Here is a 27,241-nt window from a genome sequence, read left to right as displayed (position 1 = left end):
AGAGATGAAGAAACAGCCCAAAGGACAGAAGAAACAGTAAAAAAAGAGAGACAAGGATATGAATTGAGATGAAGAGACATGATGAGAATCTGGCAGTATGTTGTTCATTTATTTCTGTTACTTCTCGTGGGTTAGAAAAATTCACAGGCATGGAATTGATGGGCAAAAGTGAAGAGCATTTACAATATTAATAGATATTGCCAAAAAAATTGCAACAGTTTATACTCTCACCAGCTGCATATGAAACTGGCTGTTTCCTACATCCTTACCAGAACTATAATAGCAACAGTTTTAATCATTTCTGATATGAAAGTAAAATTTTAAAAGGTATATAAATGTTCTACATTAGATTTATTTACTTATGAGTTAGATTATTAGATTGAACATCATTTCAAGTGTTTTTTATTTCTCTTTCTTGCAGCTCCTTTTTACATTTTTGTGGCCCATTTTTCTGTTGGGATTTAAATATTTTTCTTAGTGATTTTTAAAAGCTTTTGACTAGTTAAGGAGATGAGCTCTATGCTATGTAGCCAAGGACTGGGTAGGCAGAGCTTTAAGATGCTTCTAGATGCTTCTTTGTGAATACAGTTTAGTAACTTTCGAACAAGAAAGTCAGTGGAATAGCCTCTATAAAGTTCTAAATAGGAGTCAAACAGACAGGCATTACCTCAAGGGAAGACTGTACCAGAAACATTTTTGCGGTTTAATGTGACTGTCCAAAGCCAAACATCGCTTGGGGTATTGAAACAATGACTGTTGGAAAGAGTCAGGCAAATTTGCAGAGGCACCACAAAGATAGTATTAATTCTCCTACCCAATACCTTCTGTTTTGAATTTTACTACTTTTAGAACCTCTCCCATTGATTCCCCAAAGGGAAACTCACCATGAGGGACATCCGGAGTGAAGACCTGGCATCAATATCAGGTTTCAGTGCCCATGGGTGGGGGAAGGGGTGAGCGTTGGCTCTGATACAGTGTGCAGCTATAATTGGAGCCCTGCCTAAGCCAGACAGCCTGGAGGGCGTGAGTTGGGAACAAGCTTGTGGTAAACAGCTCTACCTTGCTTGGGTTCCCAAGGTGGCAGTCTCCACAGCACTGGGTGGATTAGTTGCCCTTCCTCCATGGTGGCTTCAGCCCTGGTGGAGCTGTGGACCTGTGAGGGCACCACTGTTAACAGTAGACACAGATGAACAAACTGTTCAGAGCCAGTGTTCAACAGTGACACCGTGTGGTAGCAACAGAAGCTGCACTGCAGTGGGAAGGAAGCCTGCTATGAACTGATTAAATTCACCAGCAAGTTTCTCTTTCGCCTGGAGTTTGGAAGCAAGCACTTCTGGAGCCAAATGCCTCGAGGGTTCTTGGACAATTTGGAGGGGAGGGAGTATCAAGAAAGAGACATGGGGCATCCTGGTAATATGACCAAGGGAATACTTTGAATAATTTCGACCTCAAATTTGAGAGTCAGGTCATACCAGTTGCAACCCATGTGTAGCAAATGTTAGTTTTGTCTCTCATTTGGACTTCTGGGTTTTTTGCCCTTTGGCACTTTTGTAAGTCATAGGGAGTTGCACAATTTTATAGATCAGTTACTTCCTTTGTGACTTCTGTATTTTTGTACAAAGGCCTTCCGCTCTCTAAGATATTATATATATGAGATACAGATTTACAGACAGTGATAGGAAAACTGTGAAAGGCTTTGAAATAGGTAAAAATGATTACTGGGTGCCCTTTCAGTGGAATACTACACAGCTCTTCAAGGTTACCTGGAAGGATACCTATGATAGAGTGGAAACCATTAGTTACCTAGTAAATGGACCACAGCCTTTCCATCTCATTATCAAAGAGCCTCTTCTATTTCTCCTTGAAACTTGCCTGAGGCCCTGTTATAAGCTACAGGCCCAAATCTGGTTCTTTAACAAAGACACACAGGCCCAGCGACTCGTAGAAAAGGAGTGTGCCAAGTGCATTAAACTATTAAACACTTCAAAGAATAGACTCCTGGGTAGGAGCTTCTGAGCTGACGTTACTTAGACAACTTTCAAGCTGTACCTGTGGAGTGAGCGTGGATTTACACGACCGCTTTTAGTCCAGAAGCAGACAACTTTATGAAAGCAGAGCATTAACCCAAGATCCAGCAGAGCAAAATTACAAGGAATGGAAGGAGATGATGAGGGAAATCTTACTGTGGTTGTGCTGAGGCTGTCTTAATACTCTTATTTTCTGGATATATAAGGAGACCATTTCTCTTTCTTCTTAAGCTGTCTTTAATCTACAACTCAGTGGACTCTGCTTTTGTAAAGTGAAGGTAAACTCATTCAACTTCCCTCTGCCTCCAAATTAAAAAGCTCTGAGTTCCTTTACTTTTTCACAGCAATAGAGTTATTTGCATAGTTTCCTTTCTACCGGTATAGAGTTGGAAAAATTGTGTATCAATTCCTTGTAATATCATGTTTGTGAATGATGCCCATTTAATCAAACACCTCTAAGGAACAAAGGTTGATTTTACTTATGAAGCCAATGCCTACAAAACCATCCCAGGAAAGCTGGCCTAGTACCATCCTTATAGATGGTGAGAAAGGGCACTTCCTGGAAGGGCAGGATCCTTAGCAAATTTGGGGGGAACTCAAATGGAGAGGAATTCATCCAAATTTCTAGACAGCACAGGTGAAATACGGTGGGGTTTCTTGGGCTTGCTTTCCTAGCCTTGAGCTGGCAAATACCAGAGACTTTTAAAAGTGCAATTCTGTGCTCCAATAGCTGTTCAATACTGCATGCCTCCGGATTTGCAAAGCAAACCCAAGAAAGCCTATGTGGTTAATTAACACCTGCTGCACCTATGCAAATCATCAGGCCCAACCTAATGAGGCCAGGCTTTTTTTTTTAATAACCAAGAATAATCTTTGAGATTTTCATGGTTGAAAAGCAGAAAGTTATTAGGAAAATTGGAAAGCATTTGAAAATTTGAAAGGAGCAAAAAAATTATTGGGTTTACTACCTATGTAATACTAGTTGTCCCTTCTGAGTTATCTGATTCTAAATGAATATTGCTTTCTTTTTTTTTTTTTTTTTTTTGCCTTTGAGCTATTTTATAACCCGGTAAATTGTAGAAAACTGATAGAGACAGAAATGATTATTGCCCAGAGAAGCAAATGAATTCTGTCTGATGGAGATGTAATTGATTTCCCTCTGTGGAGAAGGCCAGCTTTTCATCTATTAGCAAATTCATTTCAGCATCCCTGATTGCTCATATATGTGTCTGTCCTTTGAATTCTCCTTTGAATCATTTTAAAACATCTTAATTGTTCCTTTATTATTAATAATGAACTAGGGCTTCCCTGGTGGCGCAGTGGTTAAGAACCCACCTGCCAATGCAGGGGACACGGGTTTGAGCCCTGGTCCGGGAAGATCCCACATGCCGCGAAGCAACGAAGCCCGTGCACCACAACTACTGAGCCTGTGTTCTACAGCCCGTGAGCCACAACTACTGAAGCCCGTGTGCCTAGAGCCTGTGCTGCGCAACAAGAGAAGCCACCGCAACGAGAAGCCCATGCACCGCAATGAAGAGTAGCCCCGTCTCACCGCAACTAGAGAAAGCCCGCGCGCAGCAACTAAGACCCGATGCAGACAAAAAATAAATTTAAAACAAAACAAAAAATAATGAACTAGATAAATATTTTGACACACTTTGTATGAGTCATATTTCTACATTTGTAAAAAAACAGACATATTTACCTGTGTGTTTTAAAGTCTTTAATATATATGAGCTCTTTTTAGATATAAGGGGCAATACAAGGATATAGCTTTATTATCTTCAAAAAGCTAGTCATCTTTCCACCATTTATTGAATAGCCCATATTTCCCCCATTAATTTGAAAGGCCACTTTTCTCATGTTATTTGTGTTCTCTATTATGATCTATTTATTTCAGTGTAAATCTGGTTTAAGTGTTACTGCTTTATAATACATTTTGATAATCTGGCGGGTTATTATGATGTTGCAGTAACCCTACCAAAGAACAGAGTGTCCTGCCAATTTGGATTAGTCTAAAATTTAAACTAATGAAAGATAAAACATTGGCATATCAAAAATGGGCTCCGTTATTTGGGCCTCATCAACCCCTTCCAGACTGGGCTAACCAGACAGAACCGAATTATAAATCTAGAAGGTAAGCGAGCAGGTTTTCTGAGTTGCAAAGTAATCAGTAAGTCCATAGTTTATTCCATTTTGGAGGGGTAGAATAACGCAGACCCAGACAATTATGTGTAAAATAGGGCAGAAGAGAACAGTATTAGCAGACACGCATGGAACTGCAGTGGAAGTCAGAACCATCAAAACCACAGCAGGACCAGACCTTCTGATTTATAACAAAACCTGCTCATATCCTCAAGCCTTTTGCACGTATGCACTTTTACAACTGCTTGGGTTGGAAAGTGATGATGACTCACACCCTTTGTCCCTGGGTTTTTTTTTTTGTTTTTGTTTTTTTTGTTACGCAGGCCCCTCACTGCTGTGGCCCCTCCCGTTGCAGAGCACAGGCTCCGGACACGCAGGCTCAGCGGCCATAGCTCACGGGCCCAGCCGCTCCGCGGCATGTGGGATCTTCCCGGACCGGGGCACGAACCCGTGTCCCCTGCATTGGCAGGCGGACTCTCAACCACTGCGTCACCAGGGAAGCCCGTCCCTGGGGTTCTGATTAATTAAGAAATAGAAACAGGAGGCACATAAGGATAAAAGTATCAGCCCTCTTGCTAATGAAGTCAGATCGGTGTCCACAGCTTGGACTCCTGGGCCCCAAATTTCCACCATGAGATCCACACGGGCACCAAAGTGGCCCTGCAGAACGGGCTGTCTCCTGGGCAGCCCAGGGAGAGTCGAGAGCAGCCTCACAGCCAGTCACACCATGAAGGCCCAGGTCGTTCATGCACTAACCCTGCCCACAGAGGAATCTGGATACCAGACCATGGTCATCTTGCCATCTTGGTCAGATAAAACTTTCCTAAGATCATGGGGAGGAGCCAGTGATGGACATGGAAATGAGGCTGCAGGAGATTTCCCTTCAGTAGTTCCTGGAGAAACGGAAGTGTCGACAGGATTTCCTATTTTATGGGTGGTTGCAGTGTGGGTAGAGGAAGACTAGAGTCCCTCCCACAAGATGGCACAGAAACTGATATTCATGAAGATGAACCTGAGTTTAAGAAGAAAATATTACGCTCAGCCTACTCTAATTGCGAAGGATGGAAAAGATGTCATGTGCTTCAGATCAGATAGATTTCTATCGGAAGTAATTTTTAAAGTTTGGGCACCTGAATATAATCTTCCATGAACTCTCGGTGTCCCAGAGCACTGACAAACGTGTCAAATCTGTCTCCAACAATCCCAAATAGTGTGTAAGTACCTAAATACTTCCCTTTTTAGTACTGCACCCCAGAAGAATGAAGACAAAAATTCATAAATACTTTTATTCCACATTTTTAATGTTTAAAAACTATGTTAACAGAGCAGTTATAGAACTTCTTACATGTCTTTATTTACACCACATCCTGGGGGGGGGGAAATATGTGTTTGATCAACCATGAATGGCAAAGTTTGTGACTTGTGACTCACTTAAATCATCCATCTGAAATTCATTTACAAGGTTTTTACATTAATAAAACAGTGGTGTGCTACACGCACTGATCTTAGATGAAGTCTAAAATACACTGAACTCTAGTGAGCGGATTACATACCAACGATCAAGATTCAAGTGTTTTGGGAAAAAGTGACTTAACACAGTCTATGTTGGCGTTGACACTGAAAAGAAAAGGCAATCATGCAAGACTTGCAAAAGCTTGATAAAATAATGGGTTTTTTTTTCTTTCTTTCATATTTGTGCTCATAGTTAATATTCAGGTCTTTCCCCCCTTTCAGAGATCCCAAAGTTTGGGAAATGCAGCAATTCAATTTTGAAAAAAAAAAAACCCAAAAACCGTTCTCCTCCCCAACTTCTGTTTTCATAAATGCTGTGTAGTGTTAACGGTGAAACAGCATTATGAAGAAACAACTCGTTACTTTGGGTACATCTATTTCTATATGGCAATAATTTGGGTCTAAAATGTTCCTTATTTGTATCTCAGAGGACTAGCTTTGAAATAATTCATCATAACACCAGTATAAGAAATCAACGAAACTATTTCTCAGACATTTCTCTCTCTAAACAATTAAGACTTGTAGGTTCCAAGTTTACATTGAGAGAACTATGTTACCTGGGAGAGAATGTAAATTTTTCTAATTCCCAAACAAAACCGCTAATATCTATGAAAACATTCTTGATATGCAGATACTAGCGACTTCTATTTCAATGAGGATCAACAACTGCAAAAATATACAGCCTATTTATTTACAATATATTTACATACAAATGAAGTATTTCTTACAATAAGCCTCAACTGCATAGATTCTTCCTTTTAAAAGCACAAATTCAAGCCTGTATGCACATGGGCCCAGTTTCACAGTCCTTCCTCCAAGAAAATCCTAAAGAAGATCTGAGCCTTGTGAATTGTATGTTTTTCAAGAACTTTCCCTTTAAGATTTAGTGGTATTTTTCAGTTGTCAGCCACCCCATCCCCAATTTGTACCTGAAAGCCTTAGATAACTATGAATAATTCACCGTGTGTATTTTAGAGGAAGTGTATTCTGCTAAAAGATTCTCAGACCTGCCATCTCTAAGGAAACATTCATTAACATCGTTAAATGATGCAGTCTCCATCGTCTTTATTCTGAAAGGGGCTAGAAGTTTACTGTGAACTGGAATGGAGGAATTAAACATTCTTAAAGTTTACACCCTTTCTAAGCCTCATGCCACTTACACTGATAAACAGAGAGGAACTGATTGATGGCTTTTGCACTAAGGCATAAAATCATGTATCTGATCATTTCACTGACCTCCGCCCCACACCCACCCCAACAAAACGTGCTGTCCAGCACTCTGATCCGCTGAAACCGAGCTGAGCACTCATCTTTTCGGAGCGGTTTGTAGCCCCTCTTGCAGTGCAGGACTTTCAGCAGAGAATTCACTTTAAAGGGAGGACAGGATTGATCGCCATACACTGAACCCAAACATTCTGGAGAATTTACTCCTGACATGAATTCAGTATTTCCTCTGAGGTTGCGTTTACAAACGGTATTATCATTTAATTCCTTTCAAAAAAGAAAAAAAAAAAAAACCACCCAAACCCCAAACACCTCACTTTTATTCCTTCACAGCTGCCATAACTGTAATCTTATGGTGTGTCAGCCTGCGCGAGCCCCGCCTACAATGATGCACCTGTACCAGCATTTCCAGTGGGAAGGGGGCTGAGACGAGGCCCCTTCCTCCCCTCCCTAAGTCCTGCTTCCCACTTCTTGTCCGTGAGTCCTAGGAACCTCCCTCAGAGAATTATGGGCAGGACTAATGAAGAGGAAAAGGAGAGACAAACTGGCTCCCTGGCAGGGCTTTTTACTGGGCCTCCACCCTGAGAGTTTCTGATTTTACTGGGTCTGGGGTGGGGCCTGAGAATGTGCATTCCAATGAGTTCCCAGGTGATGCTGATGCTTCTGGTCTGGGGATCCCCACTTTGAGAACCACTGGCTTGGAGGCTTGACGCCAACTCCAGAAAGAAGCCAATTCTGGGGTAACTGTCTGAGGTGTCCTCTGAAATACCATGACACCTTACCACAGCCCTTTGTCCACCCCAAGCCCCACGGCCATGACCCATGGATGCCCGTCTCAACAGGGTCTGCAAATGTAAAAAAGGAAAAGTGGGTAGAGAGCTTTTTTACCCCCATTTGATTACTGGGCAGTTAAACCATGGTTTACTAGCACTAAACCCATTAAAAGTGCTGTGTGCTGGCTTCTATGACTGGCATGTGGGAGAAGCTATGCCGTGGCATCCTTTTTGGTAGCGGGAGGGAAGGAGACGAACTCCAGGAGTAAGAGGTCCTACAAATAGAAACAGGCAGGCCAGGCCTGAGACCCCAGAGAAAAGAAAGGGTAGCAGCGGAGAACGTCCCTGGCGGTTTACGGCCCACAGGAGGACCCTTCATCCTCCGTAACCCTCCTCCTACCACGAGGTCTCTGGTGGCCCTGAACTTGGTCCCCCTCCTTTGCTGGAGACCTAGCTTCAGGCCACTCTGGGCACCTCTAATTGGTGGTGTGTGACTGGAGTGGGCAATCCAGATTCCAATAACAACGAGTGAGGGATTCTTGGCAACTCTGAACAAATACCCCCTAGAAACAATATTATATTTAGTGTGTAGGTTCTTTAGCAATCTTGTTATATTATCCTATTTCAGCTAAACTATGGGCTTAGATCGTTTTCTCTAGCTGGTCTGGGGGCCTAGCCATCATGTATAACCTGGTTTCTAAAGGAAAATGCATTCCAGCTTGCAGACAACTGACAGTTTTACAACTGGTCTGCTTACAAACTGGGGGCTGCCCGTGCTTAACAAGACTGGACTTCTTTCCCGTCTATACTCTGCAACCCCACTTCCAGTAAGTAACATGAAGGAAACTAGGGATTTCCAGTGTGCTGTGTTATTATAACTAGAGAACAGTTCATAATCCAAAGTACGAAGCTGGCGCCGTTCACTAGTGCTGAGATCCTATCTACCAAAGGAAAACGTGCTGCTCCCAAAGGCTAAGGTATAATATTCGTTAGTCTACTCATTTAGCAGAAAAACTTCTACAGCACTTGACTGTGTTATTTAAATTCTACCTAACATCTGTGGTACATGTATTTTTGGCTACCGGTTCACTGTTCTGAATAAGAAGAAGGGCGGTACACTTTACAGCTAATCCCACACAAATGATGTAATTAGTCCGTGATATTTGACAAATTACAGTAGGGTCTATTATATTCAGTCAACAATAAACTTAAACATTACAAAGAAGGTTTAAAAAACCTGTAGTATCACAGACATTCACAGCAATGTGCCTCCTCTAAATAAGTATATTTTAAGTAATAATAAAAATCCCTTGTCCTGACACGTAAAATCCAGACATCCAAAAATATCACTACACATCCCAAGAGCTAATGATCGCCTTCTAAGTGGACTCTGTGGGCATAAAATGAATTGTTATAAATTAATGAAGAAAACAGAAAGCAGCATAATATAGCTTGCAGGCTACATTTGTAGTTTATTTAATGGAGGGTCATCCACTCTCTGGCTATTTCATTATTTGGTGCCCTGGACAGCTCAAAGGGCCAGCCAACTTGTTTTGTTGAGTTTCTCCCCTGCTCATCTAACATGGAAGACACTGCTGAGAAGGACAGAGGGCTGTGGATTTTACTAGGTTAGGAAGTCATACATAGGTAGGTACTCGTATCTAAACACCTGAACTCTGACCTAATGTGCATGTAATTCTGGAGCATTATGGTAAAAGCTATGATGATCCCACTAAGAAATGCAGGAAATAACTTCCCCTTTTCCCCCAAGAGGATCACGAGAAAGCGCTCTGATGCCTGCGCTCTCTATGGGACACTAGTCTGTAAAGGGAAGGGGACATTTCCGTGTTACTCCCGGTAAGTGTGGAGGCCTCTGGGGGTCTCCGTGGGGGAGGAAGAGAGCCCAGAGCTAAGTGCCTGGAAACTCTGCCAGGAGTCTGCGGTTACAGGCCACTTATCTCTGGATAAGAAATCTGTGCTTGGTGAACTTACGTGTCTGTGGAATTCAACTAGGATGCAGATAAAACACAAGTCCTGTTTCAAGTGACCAGCTCACAGGGTACACACACTTCTCACTGTGTGATACGGACAAGCCAATCATAGGTGATGGCCCAGCTCAGGCGGAATGCGGTGCTGGGTTTCTATACTGTCTCCCACGCCTTTCCAAGCTACCTTGTCCCAAACTCTCTTCTTTTTTCAGCCTCTCTGTAGTTCCCTTCACTTGCTTTATGAGAGGGGCTGGGGTAAGAGTGTGAGGCAACTCTGTCCTCCTGTGTGGTTCACGTCAGTCGGGCAGTAACGGCCCACCCTTGACTAGGGGCGAGAAGAGAGAGAGCACAGACGCCAAAGGCCCCATCTGGGGGAAGAAAGGTACACAGTGATTTCATCACGTGTTCTTCTCAAAGACCATCTCTGAGGGCTCGTTTTCTTTTTTCAAGACTGGATGGATGGTTAATGGAGAAGAAATAGGAATGAGGCTTATTTAAGGTACAAAAATCTTATATTTGTAATAACCTAAATTTATAGATATAAAACAAGTCTTTTAAAGACCCCCCTAAGGTACCCAATATAAAACAGGAATTACTTATCCTAGATCATCCTTGGTTAGATACACATGATTCTCTGTGCAAAAAGCTGGTGGACATGAGTAAAAGCTGCTGGGTTTGTAATTTAAGAAAATGCTTTTCCCCCTTCAACAATACCGATGCAGGGCTGAAGGCTACCTGCACCCGAGGAATATTTCCTTAGGCATTTTGGACAATCTTTTTGTAGGACTCTCGCTTCTCAATTTGTTACAAAGGTATCACGGGTCTTCCCCAATAGAAGTTGACGCAGCTTAGAGTAACTCTGACAGAAACTGTCAAGGGGGAAACAAAACTTCATTTGCTAGATTACCCAGATGTGTAGATTAGTATGTTTACCAAGGTAAGAATCACTCCCATCCCCTTCCCAGCTGAGAACAGTCGCCAGAGAATATCTCTGCACAGAGTGGGCTGCAGAAGCTCGGCTGCCAGGTGATCAGAGCTGCCTCAAATATTGGGCATCCTCTGGTCCAGCAAGGGTGCGCGCCCTGTGACTCTCATATGATTATCCCTATGTGCTATGTTAACCAAAATAGGCAAATTATTTACGAAACCATTTTTTTTTCTGTAAAGCAAAATAAATATATACAATTCAAGATTCTTTTCTTTTCTAAAAAGGTACAGATATTATAAGCTGAACATCAGTAGGAAAATTATGTCAGAATCTGGATGTGTAATAAATAAACATGACGGATGATCATGTCTTCCAAGTTCTAAGAGACGATGACATCACAGAAAACAGAGTTAGGAGAGTGAAAAATAACTGATTGGGAAAAGTACTGGAAAATGTGATTGCGTGCAATTTGGAACAAAAGAAATCCATAATCCTTAAAATTGATCCCCAATCTTGGAGGGACATGAACCATGATAGAAACAGGTCTCTGTTTTGTTACCAAAGTGTTATTCCATTGTGTATCTTGTAAATTTCTGTTTGCTTCTGTAAACTTGCAAAGGATGCGATGAGGGCTTGCTGATGAGTGGTAACTTGACCGTTGCCTTCTCCATCTGGTCTCAGTGGCCCTCATCACCACCTGATGAGCAGGTCCAGTCGTAGATAACCAAGGGAATGCTGACCAGGGAAAACACCACCCCCAGACCCAAGAAAAGGGCAGCCTGGAGTGACAGAAAGGCAACGGTTATTTTCAGGGAAGCAAACATTCCCCACACATACCAGGGAAAAAACAGATATGCTTTTCCCGCTCTTTTTGAGTCCCTCTGTATTTGGAGTTTGTTACAAAGTTTGTTACAACTATTGCCGAACTGTGAGAATCTTTCTAAAACTGTGTGCATCTGATTCTCCAGGGATGGGAAACTAAGAAAAACCAGCTATCAGAACCATCCTCTGCATTCTGTCCTTTGACTTCACAGTCACCTCAGAGTGAATCTGTTCTACAGCTGACGGTATCCTCACAGCTTCTTTCAGACTAAGACGACAACCGAAAAAAAGAATGGGCTTAGAAAACATACAGGTCATTTCATTACTCTTTACCAACCAACCTAGGTTATCGCTGGCAGGCAAACATTTCTGTTTGAAAAAGTGTTAAAAGGATATCAAAAAGTAAAGTAGATTTGCTAGAGTGAACATAGGAAATGGGTGTCCAAAACAAAGTTATTTCAAGGGTTGATGAAGGCCACAGGGGGCAGGTTCCTAACTCTAGAATCTGGAGAACTCGAGATTATAAACTGCTTGGCCTTGAGAGTTTCCAATGAGAGCTGAAATTCAGGGAGAAGGATGAAGCAACATGAGAGCCAGGAGGGCTGGACTAGAGTCTGGATGGGGAGACAGAGGTAAGGGAAGGGGAGAAGGTGAAGGGTGGCATTGGGAGGGTTGCACACAGGCTCACCATCACCGGTCTGGTGTAACTCCCACTGGGTCCCCACATGGACTGGATCCCTTGTCTAATGCTAGTTGGTAGATCCTCCTAGCAGTTTTGAAACGGGAGCAGGGCTGGAGAGGCCCAGAGAATTCACGGGCAGTAGGTCTCCATCATTGTCAAACTTAATCTTAGTTTACGTTACTGCTGTGTCAGAGTGACTGCTCTTCCTCTCTGTCCTCCTGAAGTCCCCACTTGTCAGCTCTAGAAGGACTGAGGATTTATGGCTTTAGGGATGATCCTGTTGGGGAAGCAGATGCTCTACCAGCATCAACGCTGCTTCTCCTCCATGCACAGCGATGATCCCCCATGCCTATGTCTCTCATCCGGGTCTGTTGACTCAGGTAACATGTGGATTGGAGTGCTTACACTATCTGGGAGGGCGGCTGAGAAGCCTTCTCCGAAGCCAAACATAATGGTGCTCCAGAAGGTACTCATGTAGCAGCCACTTCACCCCTGCTTCCCTCACTGTCTCCAAGTGCACCACCTTCAAGATGCCCTTGAACTTCACCAGACCTGGAAACAAGAATCCCAATATAGAAAGGTAGTTTCTGAATCCAGGTCTGCTGCTCCAAAGCATTTCTGTCAAATCATATAAAAGACTCTTTACACTAACTCAGCCATTTAAAGTAAGGCATTGCAGGTTCCCTGGGCTGTAGCATGGAGTTACAGGACTAGGAATTGTACCGAAACAGCAGACTGCATAAAATCTTTGAGCCCCTTTCCACTTCAGGTCTTGCTAAAGACAAGGCATTACCCTACAGAGACACAGGATGATAAACGTCTAATCTTTCAGTTGGCCCTGCCCTCGCAGAGCAAAATAAGGCACAAAAGAGCAAAACCTGAAAATATTTTGAGGGAATGGAGAAAATTCGGATATTTTAAATTTCCCAAATGGGCAAACACTAGGACTGCTGCCTACTTTTGAGATCCCTAAAAGTAGTATTAGTTGGTGGAGATGGACTATGTATTTGATATAGTTCAGTGAAAAACTAATCAGAAAAATGAGAGTGGCTGGCATGAGACATACCCAAATTCGTTGAGCTCCTTTATCTCCATCTTGACTTGTGATTTTTAAATAAAGAGACGAAGGAAGGATGAAAATAAGCATATTAGCAGACGTAACTCCTGAAAAATAAGGAAAAACAAAGTTTGAGGTTGTTATCGTGAACCTTCAGGTTTCTAAACAGCTATTGTAAATAGAATAAGCAGAAAGTCAGAAAGTCGTACCTACGACTCCAAAAATATCCTTCATGGAGGGTATGAAGATCACCAACAAGTTGATAATAACCAGCAGTATGAAGGTCACGAAGACATGACGACATAAATTAAACTTTGTTTTCTTAGCCAGTTCAAATAAAGAAGAACGAACCTGCAGGAAAAGAAAACAAAAAATTCCGTAATGCCCACAGCACGCTGCCTTTCACATTTCTCGGCAGTGACTGAAAGATTGGTGCACAGGCATTTGGGACATGTTTTGTCACACCTAGTGAGTTTATAGATAGCTTTAACAGTTTGGGAAGCAGGGGGGCTTGACTTAAGATGGGAAGTCTTTTTCTTTACGAATAAAACAGGGGGATCGTTTCTGTTTTATCTATGACTGAGTGTTCTTTCACGGTTCTTCTATATTCCCCTGTCATGGATGACTGGGATTCAAACAGTCTATCTACATTTCTCTGTAAAGAAGAGGGACAGATAAATTAGAACGAAGATTCATTCCATCAGAAGGTTACCCTAACTCACTGATCCCACTTTTTTTGCAAAGAGCTATGGGATCCTTTCTTGATGCAGTTTCAATGATGCAGGAGAGTTCCCTGCAGCAGGCTTGCTCTGCAAGGAGACCTCAGCTTTTCTCAAGTTGCACTGAGGCCTTTTACTCACTGTGAAAAATAACACCGGCACCGTGAGGATGACAGCGACAATGACAGCCAGCCGCACGGTCAGGATGAGGATGTCATCTTTACTCTGATACTTGTGGAGGAGGTCCGAATGCACGTTTTCTAAAACGAGGGAAACGTAAGAGGGTGTTAAAACAAGACAAAGGCACATCACGGAATGACGGGTTTTCTGAGCCACAAAGAATTTGTAAACTAAAGGGCAAGGAAAGCAATGTTCTGGGTATCGAAGTGTCTATTCACAATTTATAAAGTTGAAAAGAAAAATCCCCTGTGTGAGATGGGCACCACCTGTCCACACGTACCTGTAGCAAAAAGGAATGTACAGTAATCACTAGAAGAAGTTACACCAAGTGGGGAGCTCAACTTACACTACACTAAACCTAAGAGTAAGCTGGGGGTAGAAATACCATACGGTTGAAGCACAAAGCCCTTCTTCATCTAGATTCTCCCCGACTTGGTGTCACTCATCAAACAACACAGAATAGCCTCACTCTCGCTAAGTGGACTGCAGGCCCCACGGGGCCACTTTCAAACTCTCCTCTTATAACTCAATGTCCAAGCGGCAGAGGTACCCATGGAACTTCACCATGGTGAAGTTCATCATTCTTCTCTTCCAGGTATGTTTTTCTCATAAGAAAAGTACTTAGCTTACACACCACTTTGAACTTTTTCTCAACTCTGAACTTCAGGAAGTGTCATTTCAAAGAGAACCAAAGCTAGAATGGCAGCTACTGAGAGCAAGAATGCTCACTCGTGTCTTTTTTATCAATGACTTTTGAGCAGTTAGTTGTGATTTGGGGATGCTCGTGAGAAGAGGTGAGCTCAAGGTCCTTCTACTCTGCCATCTTATCTCCAACTGGAAAATGCTCACTCCTTTGACGAAAGATAGTTTCCCTCCCTTCTCAAGGTTCAGGGTGTGGAATTCCAATTCTAGTCAGGGCCAGAGATGGGTCTCAATTTTAGAAAAAGGGCCCTAGGATATAATAAAAATCTCCTTAGTTCTAACTTCCTTGATTCAAAATTCATAACCGTCTAAAAATAGCTGAGTTTTTTCTTTGACCTAAGAGTATGAAAGGGTTTGGTATTCTATTCTATGTGGGAAAAAAATGGATTTGCCACGAAAAATCATAGCTTAAACAAGGTTGCAGTGAGACCATTCAACTAACATTAGGCACTCTCTCTCTCTCTCCCTCCCTTTACCCACCCTAATCCCTACAACTCTGCAGGAAACTTAAGAACACCATCTTTATGCAGAAATTAAATGTGGTATTTATGGACTCACTAGACAATGCTATTCTCTATTGCTTGTGAGAATGTTAATAAGGGAATTCCCTGGCGGTCCAGTGGTTAGGACTTGGTGCTTCCCTTCCTCTCTAGGATGAATTGATCATCTCTAAACGTGTTTAAGTTTTGAGACATTTGTGTTTATGAAAAAATGCCCCCAAGAAATATTATTTAGTAGAGAATGTGAAATTTATGTATTTAAATTTATATTAGGTCCCAAATTATAATGATAATGAAAGATGTTAAATAAAGCTGCAGGATGATTGGAATAGAAGAGGATGAAGAAGTAGTAAAAGAAGGTAAACTATTCATACAGTGTCAATAAAAGTTACAAATGAAACCTTGTTCTTTTTCAGGTTTCATTTCTTTTAACTTTCTATGTCACTGCTTCAAATCGTTGCAAGGCTCCACCTGCAGCTGAAGGATCAGGTGCTTTATTTTTATTTATTTATTTATTTTTGCGGTACGCGGGCCTCTCACCGTTGTGGCCTCTCCCGTCGCGGAGCACAGGCTCCGGACGCGCAGGCTCAGCGGCCATGGCTCACGGGCCCAGCCGCTCCAAGGCACGTGAGCTCTTCCCAGAACGGGGCACGAACCCACGTCCCCTGCATCGGCAGGCGGACTCTCAACCACTGCGCCACCAGGGAAGCCCCAGGTGCTTTATTTTTAATTAATGCAGAGTGTCATGAGTGTAGCACTCTACTCTTTCTCACTTTCAAAATCTGTCTCTCTTTTCTATTAATGGAATCTGACCCAGTTCTCAACAGCAATTAGGAAAGCCTTCTCTGATTATAGTTTTAAACTTTCCTCAGTAAAGGTGGCGTGCTTATAAAATGCAATTTCTTTTAAGGACAGTATTAGGAGAAAAAAATTACAGTATATTGTTTCAGTAATTATTCTATTGTGCAGTCTGCATGAATATGGAAAGGAACCACTGCCATTTGCTTTAAGTAGAAGAAAAGGTCACCAAGTCAATGGACAGATTTGTTGCTTTTTGGGCTATCAAAAGTTATTTTGATATCGATTTTTACTAATTTACTTACTAATACCTATATTTATGTACTGACAGAAGGTACTTACCATAGAATGTCAAGTAGCCAAAAATGGCAGTCAAGAAATACATAACAAACATGGCGAAAAAGGAGATATTTGAAACCATCTGCATCTTTTTCTGTGATCGACTAAAAACAAAGATAAAGGAATTTGAAAAATTAAAAACCACATTACTGAATGTAAGCACCAGTGTTAACACTGAAGAATAGAACTTAACTTTCTATCAGGCTGGGGCTGACCTGACCACCTGAAATTACCCCCAGCAAATATGCCAGTTTATAATAACTTCTTTTACACCAAATGGGTATTGGGAGAGAGACAGCCAGGTAATGAACAATCCCTTGAATGTTCTTCCCCATTCTTTTGAAAGAATATCGAGTTCTCATCTGTAGAGCAAAGAGTATTTTTTAACATTTGTTTGATACTATCTCTACACACAGCATGCACAGGAAAAAGGCAGAATAAATTCCAAAGCTGTTCTCTCACCTGGGGGCAGAGCTACAACTTGACCTTGGTGTTCAGTTGCTAAAGCTGCTATTTAAGTTCCGGTTTTCCCACTGAATAGCCCCAGGGAAGCCTGTTTGTCTCCAGAGCAATGAGTGCCTAAGAGCTCACAGCTGGGATAATGAAGGGCTCTCTCTTTCTCTCTTAGGTCAAGTTTACTCTGGGAGTCTGCATGAACCTCTGTTTCTTTAACTGCCCAAACAATTAATCCACAAGACTTGTACCCAACAGTCGACCACCAACAGTCACAACATTTGAGTGTGTCATAAAAGGGAGTATGGAAAACGAGAAAAATTGAGAAGTACCCATGTGAGGAAATTACAAACTAAAAGCTGAACTATTAAATTTAAAAGATGCCAAAGACGTATTTAAACACCCTAAATATAAGGTCATTTTAAAGTAAGCCTGATGAACACGTAGACAGGTAGATGTAAATACCGATACTTCAAAGTTTACTCATATATCAATTAAATATGAAAGAGGAAGACTAATGAGTGAATTCAATGCTAAATAACATCATCTTTATTTTTGTTTCAAAATGGAAACAGATAGCTATAGTGTATATCTTTCTGAGTTTAAGTCTATACCATGATGCCTACTTCAAGAAACAAGAAAAATCTCAAATAAACAACCTGACACCTAGAGGAACTAGAAAAAGAAGAACAAACAAAGTCCAAAGGAAGGAAACAAAGATCAGAGTGGAAATAAATGAAATAGAAACTAAAAAGACAATAGAAAAGATCGATGAAACTAAGAGCCGATTCTTTGAAAAGATAAAGAAAAATGACAAGCCTTTAGCTAGACTCACTAAGAAAAAAAGACAGAAGGCCCTGATAAATAAAATCAGAAACAAAAGAGGATAAATAACAATGGATACCACAGAAATACAAAGGATTACAAGAGAATATTATGAAAGCTATATGCCAACAAATTGGGCAACCTAGAAGAAATGGACAAATGCTTAGAATCATATAACCTTCCAAGACTGAATCATAAAGAAATAGAAAATCTGAATAGACTGATCACTAGTACAGAGATTGAAACAGTAATCAAAAACCTCCCAAAAAACAAGTCTCCAGGGCCAGAGGGCTTCCCTGGTGAATTCTACCAAACATTTAAAGAAGATTTAATACCTATCCTTCTCAAACTCTTCCAAAATTTTGAAGAGGAGGGAATGCCTCCTAACATTTTATGAGGTCAGCATCACCATGATACCAAAACACACAATGTCTGAGAAATAGTTTCGTTGATTTCTTATACCAAAACACACAAAAAAATTGCTGGCCAATATCTCTGATGAACATAGATGCAAAAAATCCTCAACAAAATACTAGCAAACTGAATACAACAATACATCAAAAGGATCATACACTGTGATCAAGTGGAATTTGTTCCAGGGATGCAAGGATAGTTCAACATTCTCAAATCAATCAATGTGATATATATACCACATTAACAAAATACCCACTTACGATAAAAACTCAATGAAGTGGGTACAGAAGGAACCTACCTCAACATAATAAAGGCCATATATGACAAACCCACAGCTAACATCATTCTCAATGATGAAAAACTGGAAGTTATCTCTCTAAAATGAGGAAGAGGACAAGTGTGCCCACTCTCACCACTCTTATTCAACCTAGTATCGAAAGTCCTAGCCAGAGCAATTAGGGAAGAAAACGAAATAAAAGGCATCCAAATTGGAAAGCTGTCCCTATTTGCAGGTGACACGATTTTATATATTGAAAACCCTGGAGACTCCACCAAAAAACTATTAGAAATAATAAACAAGTACAGTAAAGTTGCAGGGTACAAAGTCAACATACAAAAATCTGCCATGTTTCTGTATGCTAAAGATGAGCTAGCAGAAAGAGAAATTAAGAAAACAATCCATTTACAGTTGCAACAAAAAGAATAAAATACCTAGGAATAAAACTAACCAAGGAGGTAGCTACAGAGAATAGAGTAGTGGTTACCAGAGGGGAAGGGGCTGGGGGAGGACAAAATGCGTAAAGGGGATCAACTCTATGGTGATGGATGGAAACTAAATTTTTGGTGGTGAGCCGGATGTAATGTATACAGAAGGAGAAATATTAGGTTGTACACATGAAACCTATATAAGTTGTAAACCAGTTACCTCAAAAAAAGACACTATGCCATGATGACTATTTTTATGTGGAAAGTCTGATAACAATAGGCTAAAAAGAGAACCCATGAGGGAATTTCTAAGCAGGGCTTTCGTTTTCTCTAACAGCAATCAAAAACAAATCCATATAATCATTGTAATCGTTTGCAATGAACAACAATATTCTTTTGTCCAGTTTGTGGTCTTAACATTAATTTCTTCCTGCCCGATTTACCAGCCTTTTCCAAGTAAACCAAAAGGCAAATCAGACGCAGTGTATTTAGTGGCTCACAGATGGGTATGAAGATTATTATTATCCACTTGCAAAATAATCATAAGTAACATAAAGCAACACAAATACTTGAACTCTCTTGAGTAATATAGAATTTGAAAAACCAAATCAACAAGAAAAAGCCCACAGAGTAAGCCGCTTTATACATTTATGGCCAAAATATACTGTAGGTTTGTGATTTTTCTTGCTTGAGAATGGCAGAAAGTAAATGTTGAAGCTGGGTGATGAGTCAGCGGGGCTTCATCATATGAGTCCATTTACTTTGAATACAGTACTTGCCTATTAATGAGGGGCCCTAAAATGATTCAGTTTGCAAAAAAATTAAACACATCTCTTACTCTTTAAGCTCGCTGTAAATTGGCAGGACAGACGGGTGGCAGACAAATGCGAACGCAATTGTTGGTAAAGCGTACACGGTCTATTTGAAAGAAAAAATATAAATGTTACGGAAAGGCATTTTTACCATAAAAACTGTACAGCTCCAGTATTTCTGAGCCGTCTTTTCATCTGACAGCCCTTCAGAATCCCTGGATTATTTGGTTATTAGGAGAGCTTTGGTATCGAAATAGGAGCAGCTTCCCTAAGAGAGCTTATCTAGCTTGAGACATCAGGCACTTGGCAGACAGAGGTTCTAGAGCTGGGCTCAGTGTATTTTACAACCTCCAGGCACTGCGTCACCCTGTACTTATGTGGCGCTAGCCGGTTACATAGCACTTTCCTACATTATTTCACTGAATCCCCACAGCAACCCTGAGGCAGACCAGTGCTGTTCTCCTGACTCCCTCCAAGACAGGCTAGGCAACACGCCCAGAACTTCCACCTCCGTTTTACTGTTCTTTGCACTATACAGGGCGCATCAATCAGACTTAAATATGGCATCTAAAAAGAAAGTTACTTTCTAAAAAGAAAATCACTTCACTGCTTTGGCTGTATCCTTGAGAGTTAAAAGACGGCGAGAGAGAGAGAACGAGCTAAATTCGTTTTCTTAGATAAGGTTTTTTAAAACTCCCAAATTCAATATAGTAACTTCTTATGCAAAAAGAAGTTGGCAGAGAAGGAGGGAAAAGTAACATTTCTCATGCTCTAATTTTGCCTAAGCACTGTACCAGGCACATTCTAACAAAACCCTGTAAGATACAGAATAGAATAGTTATTTTACAAATGGGGTTGATAATTTGCCTGAGGATTCAAATCCAAGCCTGACTGGTTCCATAGTCCATCATTTCCCAATATGTCGTATGAACGTTCCTTAAGTGCCAATTTGTGGTGGCGTCTGTATTTCAACTGTACTTGCTGGGGAAGTCTGAGGTGTTCCTTTCTGTCACCACAAGATAAGAAGCAGTGGGCTAAGGATGTTAGTTATTAATCTGTTTTTAAAGATCCACAAGGAATAACAGAGCTGAGACAATTATCCAGAAAGAGGTTTTCACAGGGAATACTTAAGGCTGTCCTACACATAAACTGGGTAAAAGGGAGGATGAAATATACAATTTGTATATTTCTCCAAGGTCCCTAAATGGATTGTGGCAGTTGGAAGCAGTGATACAGTGTTCTTTTGAGAACAAACACATCAAAGACAGTTTAATCAAAAGAAGTCTGAGAAATACAAATGCCCTTAGCAGAAACACTCGTTTTTATATTTAAAGGATAAGAAACTTACCTTTGAATTGAAGGTAACATATTTTGGCGTACACATGCCAGCATTTGTTGAATTAGCACTTATTGTTGAATTTAGCTCTGAAACAATGCAGGGAATTTGAAATTTCTTGTATATAACCTAGTATTAAAAAATAAAGGAGAAACAATCAGACGTTATCACATAAAGCCAAATAATGCATAATTATTACATAGCATCATACTACAGCAAAACCAAGCCAACCATTTCAATCAGCACTTACCACAATTAGGAAAAAAACCATACAGCTCAAGGAAAATCCACTAGTATAGCCAAGATAGCCTAAAAAAAAAAGTTTAAAGAATTATTATGATTTCATCCATCACCTCTTTCAATGCATTCTTTCAAGCATAGTCTGGGGTTCCAATAGTATTCATACATGCTAGTATTAATACAAGATTATTTGATAGTGCTACCTTACTTGGCAAAAATGGTGACTTGAAATTAAAACATTATAGCATTGTGTTTTGATTCCAGTTCTTCCTGACACACTAGATAGAGAACACAGATTCCCAGGATCCAGGGGAAAAGACCTTCCCAAATTTGGCCATAGGTCTCTGTTGCTGTACTCGGATGGATTCCTATGGCCAAATCCCATTTACTCCTTGATCCATTCAATAATTCTTGATTATGCACATACTGTATAAACACTGAATATACGCAGAGGAGAGGAAGTGCTTTCTAGGGAGAAACTGAACACCTGAGGATCTCCACCTTGCTCCCCTTGGAATGCCTGGGAGATCTCCAAGCACCATACTCTCCAGAAAGGCAGAGTTCAGTGGTCTCTGGGGGCTGCACTATTCTCACCCCTGGGGGAGAAGAGCCCTTCTCCACTAGCACTGAAAAGAGCTACATGTATATACACAGAAAAGCTTAAACACAGACTCGGAAACCAGATAATTAAGTAGCTTAAAAAAAAATCTACTTATAGGTCTCACAGAACAGCTACAGAGGCTTGGTATTTTTCATACAAAACAAAAAAATTATGGTTAGCAATCACTTTGGGAAGAACGTTAAATGTCTGCCTTGAATGAGCCCAGAATTAAAGGAACTGCATTTCAGAGGCTTTGGACTGGACGGCAGTCTGGCTGCATTATTCCACACACGAAATGTCCATAACATCAGGGACCCTGGTCTCCAAATACACACACACAAAAATGTCAAAACCAAATGGATATGACTTAGTGATTATCTACCACTTTTGACTTTTTGCTTCTCTCTCTCCCTTCAATGAAGCAAATAACTGAGACCGGTTAGACTCTGATAATTTTAAGAGTGATTCATAATACTTTGGGGTAAAAATATAAGCAACTTTCTGTCTTGATATCAGATGTGAAATTCTGCTCATCTAAATAATCAGAGTATGTAAGACCTTGTATGAGGAGAATTCCATTTCCTGGACTTTGTGCTTTTGGACAGAGCACTGTCTGTTGCTGGTCCCAGGACCTCCCTTCTTCCCTCCACAGCTTAGTAGAGGGATTACTTAGGAAGTCACATACCAACCAGTGTTTTTATCCCATGTTAAAGTCAAGCCTGATTAATACTTGTAATTTATCACTCATTTAATCTTTACCCTACAAGTGAAAGCAGAGGGCAAAGTTGTTCGTTTTTATTAGGTTTCTGATTCACCTGGGTATTGCAGAGACTATGAGAAAAGCAAGCTCTTACCTAAGTTCTTCAAGAGACACAGAGGGAGAATTATGCCAAAGGTAACTACCACCACCAGAAGGCGGCCGTCCACGTACCAGGCTCTGAAAGGCATGTAAGCAGTTAGGTCACGTTTTCTTAGAAAGTGACTTTTCTTTCCTCACTCATAAAATTTCACAGTATTTAAACTTTGTTAACTATTACTAATGTTTACCATTAACTTTTATCATTATTCAGGTTTTATCCAACCACTTTGACCCAACCACTAGTCACTGACTATCATCTCTCTCCCCAGGCAGCAGCAGAGGAGATACTGCTTCCCCCCTCACTCCCACTGGCTAAGCATGCCTTTCCTCTGAATTATTTACGTCGTTTCAAAGCTGAATGCACACATTACGTTCTGTCAGATTACAACTTCTCTTCTCAATTATTTAAAGAGAAAGTTCCTTTCTGTTTTGCTTGGCTAATATCATCGCAAAACAAGTCACCACAGGTAGCCATTGCTTTCTCCCTAATCCCTTGTATTTGACCTTGAATCCTGATGAAAGAACACTAGGAACTCTGGTTTCTATGATTCTCCCTTGAAAGAAAACAGAGAAACTAAGACTGACAAGAACTGTTAAACAAGAGGTAGTCAAAACACAGGATGCACTAAACGCAGCTGCAACATTTTCCAAGGTTAGCTGCATCTTTAATGAGGCTGGCTCACGTCAGTTCTGCTCCCCAAATGCTCTGTCCCTTCTTAAAGGAAGAGACTCGGGTCTTAATCTTGCTTGTTCCACTTCTGTGTCAAAAATACTCCACATCTGTTCTATTTCATAGAAACTGGATGTAGATTTCAAGCTCCTGGGAAATTGCAGCACCTAGCGTTTACAGCATGACCGATGAATCTACCTTTTAAATGCTCAGATTCAAATGGCTCCGTCTGCTTCCTTCATTTATATACCCCCAGAAACAACAAACCAAGAAAAACAGCCTAGGGAAAACTTTGTTTCTGCAGTCCTCATAAAACAAAAACGTTGGTTAGCCCACATTTCAATTAAAAGCATTTTAGTTATCTCACAAACAACGGTCTATAACTTACGAAAATGTCTCTTCCTTTCCCATTAGAAACTTTATGGCAGAGGGTAGTTCATTTTTTACTATGAAGAGGTAGCTCAGCATCGCTAGAGGAAAATGAGAACATTTTTAGAAAGAGGATACTGAGGCTCACGTTGCAAGCTATATAAAAGGTCACCAGCCTGTTCCTAGACTAACCTTCAATAAGACACAAAGACAGCTGCAGACACTGTCCCGGTTCCCTTGGTTGTTAAGCGACTACTGTACCTGCTGGACTTCCCGAGCGCCATTTTAGCAATGAGAAGGGTACTGCTTGGATTATGTTAAAATTCATGTGGCCACCCAACCACCAGGATTAGAAAGAAATAATAGTGTTCACAACATTAATGTATAGAAAAACACGATCTTTTTACCTCCAGTGTTCTGTAGGGAGGTGGCCCCAAAGATGACAAGTTTCCCTGTGGTGCCAAAGACCTGTTCTCCCAGCTTTTCATAAACCATGCAGCCTGTTTAAAAACCACAGTTGAGAACAGAAGGAATGACAGAGTTCCCTATGTTAGAAATAGCCAAGATTTCATCATTCTATTGACGATTCCCCAAGTTATTGTGTCTTTATCAAAAATCACACAAATAGCCTTCTTGGCTATGCAAGGGTTAAGGCATTCTCATTACAAAACAACCCCTTGACATTTTTGAATGTCAGACATGACCACGATTTTTTCTTTTTCAGGTTGGCTACAAAAGCACTGCAAATAAATGATGAGGCCATAAGACTTATTTGTTTTCCTGTCTCAAGTCTCCCTGCTTTACTGGGGGGGAAGTTCCCACTCTGATCTTATTCTCAGGTCTGGTGTGTATCATTAAAATAAAAATTTGATTTAAAAATAAAAATCCTGATGCTTGGGAAGAAAAGTTCCTTTTGAATGAACTACCTGAACTGATTAGGCTAACAAGGAATTATCTTAGTACTATTCCAACAATGCCTCATGGGTCCTAAATACAGTAACGAGCTTAGAAACATGTAATAACCACGACATCAGAATTCTGACCTTTGATAAAATTTAGTTCAGGGATTTGCAACTCACAAAAGAGGGAAGCAGATAACTCTGTCAAGAGAATAATTTGGCCATAGCAAAATTCTAAAGTGTTCAACCGGCTCATCTCAATAAATACTAAAATGTTAAACCATTCATTTAAGAAAATGGGTTTATATTTCTTTGTAACAGTTCAGCTCACGTTTTTCAAAAGGTTCACAGGAAGCAATATGAGTCAGACTACAATTAAACTTTTGTTTATTCTCTCATAAGACTGGTGTTTAAACTAGACAATGGTTAGATGTGCAGTTTATTAGGAAATGTTCCAGTTAAATGGAGTCATCTACCTACAGTAATAGTCGGCCAATGTGGTTTTAGCTAGAGTAAAAGTCAAAGTATTACAAACATAATCCAGTGTCCCAGGAACAGAAAATAAACACTTCAGGTATTACACTGCCCAGAGAACCTGAAGTCTTTTCACAGCACACTCACTCCCACATTGCATTGGGAAGCACGTTTTCTCCTTGGAATATGCACGAAAGGGAATGAAAGCTCTGTTTACTTTTGAAACCTTGGAGGCTATAATATAAAAACATGGGATCCTTGGTCTGATTTTATAAAGACCTAAGGAAAAAGCCGAGGCCTTTAAAATGAAGTCATCTTAAACTAGAAAAGCAGGTATAATTGAGGGTTCTCTTTAAATGGCAATGTTATTTGCTCATTGCTCATAACAAGTTAACTTATATGTTGCTCTATCTACTCCTCTAGGTAAATTCCTCTACAGGTCTTCCAGTGACGACAGGTCAAAGTACTGTTTTTCTTTAATAATCAAGTTGCTGAACAGGGAGAGTATCATTTGTTCCCAGTATCACCATGAGAATCAATTACCCTGGCTTTACAAAACTAGACGTGCTATCAGCTTACCTGTTTCCTTTGAACAGATCAACAGAAGGTTGATTGAATATATAGACAGCAGTGTTACTGAAGTCAGAAGTACCCTAAAGCAAAGAAAATAAGTCTTGTGATAACTGTAAAGAACACAGACCCTGACCTCACATTGCATTGGGTTGGCCAAAAAGTTCGTTCGGGTTTTGCGTAACGCGTTACGGAAAAACCCGAATAAACTTTTTGGCCAAACCAACAGAAAGGCCAAGGCTGATTTAGATGTTATACGGTTAACGCTATTCATTGACAGGATCCAGATACTGGAACCTATTAGTCACACCCTCCTTAACATCCTCAATAAAACCGTTCTACCAAGTAAAGAACTGCTCATTAGAATGTAACTCCAAGAATTCAAATGCTTTGTAATCCTAAGCGTAAACAGAAATAGCTTTCTGGGATCATTTCAGTTGAGGCCACTTTAAAACATTGTGAAAGAAAGCTTTTGTGGTCTACGGTGCACTTGCTGTGACACCCCCGTGAGGAAGTGTGAGACAGGGGCGTGAGGGTGGGAGTGGGGTGAGTGGGGATGTTGAGGGAAAGGCTTTCAGTGACCCTTAGGTCCAGGACCACGTGACTGTGGACACCTTGCTTGATGTCTCCCATCCCTCGCCTATAACAGAAGGCCAAACGGTGTCTAGGTTCTTTTCACCTAATTACTTTATGGCTATCTTTAAATCTATACATTAGACCACTGAGATAATTCACTTTTTTTTGCACCCGGTTCCTCTTAATAATAAGTTTCCCTCTCTTAACGGATGGGAAAAGTTTGACAACCAAGCGGAATGAAAAGACTTCGTTGAACGACAAACTCATGTTTTTGTTTTAGTACATCTGGCTCATTATCAAACCTTCCTCGAGAAAAAGCACAGTTAGAATGATGTGGGAGATGGCATAGATTATTTCTGAATCGTTTGGTTAAAACAGACCTAAGAATTGCAAATAAAGCTTATTTATTTAAAGAACTAAATTCCAGCCCCCTAGATAAGACCGCTCACTTCCTGATGTAGGGAAATATGTCCCAGGAACAATGCATTACTGCAACTGATTCCATGTTTGAGTAATTAAGGCAATTCTTTTTCTAGCAAGTACTGCTGAGCGGTGCTTGGCGTCTTGCGCAATTCTCTCTGCGTGGGCCTCTTCCCAGCCCTTCCCCCACTCCGCACACCTGCTGAACCACTGCTCAGATGTCACCTCCTCAGGTACCTTCCCTTGCCCCAGGCAGAAACACTGCTTCTTAGCTTTCTCTTGTCTCGTGGCATTTTGTTTCTCCTCTGTTTCAACCATGCGGAAATAAACGGGGGAGTACAGACAGCCAAGGGCAGAGCAGACGGACTGCCAGACACTGGCCAGAAACCGTAAAAGAGTGACAGGGCTCGGCAGAAGTAAAACAAACACTGGGAGAAAGAATGGAAAATCTATGGGAGGAAGAATGGAAAATCTAACACTTCAGGTGAAAGTCCAACTGACCGGCTAATAAAGGGGAATTTAGGTTAAGATATGATTGTAAAGAAGTACATTCGGACATATATTGACTCAGATCCCTGAGTAAGAGGGTGAATAAGAGGGTAAGTCCCTTATTACCTATTCT

General features: G+C 40.9%; 1 protein-coding gene across 1 annotated transcript in view; it reads right to left on the bottom strand.

Annotated features, from left to right (window-relative positions):
* Nucleotides 1-11,143: 11,143 nt before the first annotated feature.
* SLC38A1 (solute carrier family 38 member 1) overlaps nucleotides 11,144-27,241 on the bottom strand; it is a 68,143-nt gene continuing 52,045 nt past the window's right edge. The window contains exons 6-17 of the mRNA XM_060166457.1: nucleotides 25,633-25,706; nucleotides 24,088-24,180; nucleotides 23,700-23,781; nucleotides 22,637-22,719; nucleotides 21,192-21,250; nucleotides 20,954-21,070; nucleotides 19,632-19,711; nucleotides 16,400-16,500; nucleotides 14,019-14,137; nucleotides 13,368-13,509; nucleotides 13,168-13,265; nucleotides 11,144-11,376 (exon numbers count right to left, since the gene is read on the bottom strand). Of these exons, the coding sequence (XP_060022440.1) occupies nucleotides 11,275-11,376; nucleotides 13,168-13,265; nucleotides 13,368-13,509; nucleotides 14,019-14,137; nucleotides 16,400-16,500; nucleotides 19,632-19,711; nucleotides 20,954-21,070; nucleotides 21,192-21,250; nucleotides 22,637-22,719; nucleotides 23,700-23,781; nucleotides 24,088-24,180; nucleotides 25,633-25,706 (1,150 nt within the window). The 3' untranslated portion in view covers nucleotides 11,144-11,274. The remainder of the gene's footprint in view (nucleotides 11,377-13,167; nucleotides 13,266-13,367; nucleotides 13,510-14,018; nucleotides 14,138-16,399; nucleotides 16,501-19,631; nucleotides 19,712-20,953; nucleotides 21,071-21,191; nucleotides 21,251-22,636; nucleotides 22,720-23,699; nucleotides 23,782-24,087; nucleotides 24,181-25,632; nucleotides 25,707-27,241) is intronic.

Source organism: Lagenorhynchus albirostris, chromosome 11 (assembly GCF_949774975.1).
Source record: "Lagenorhynchus albirostris chromosome 11, mLagAlb1.1, whole genome shotgun sequence".
Taxonomy (NCBI): Eukaryota; Metazoa; Chordata; class Mammalia; order Artiodactyla; family Delphinidae; genus Lagenorhynchus; species Lagenorhynchus albirostris.
Note: the sequence above shows the minus strand (reverse complement) of the source record. Positions and strands in the feature narration are given on the sequence as shown.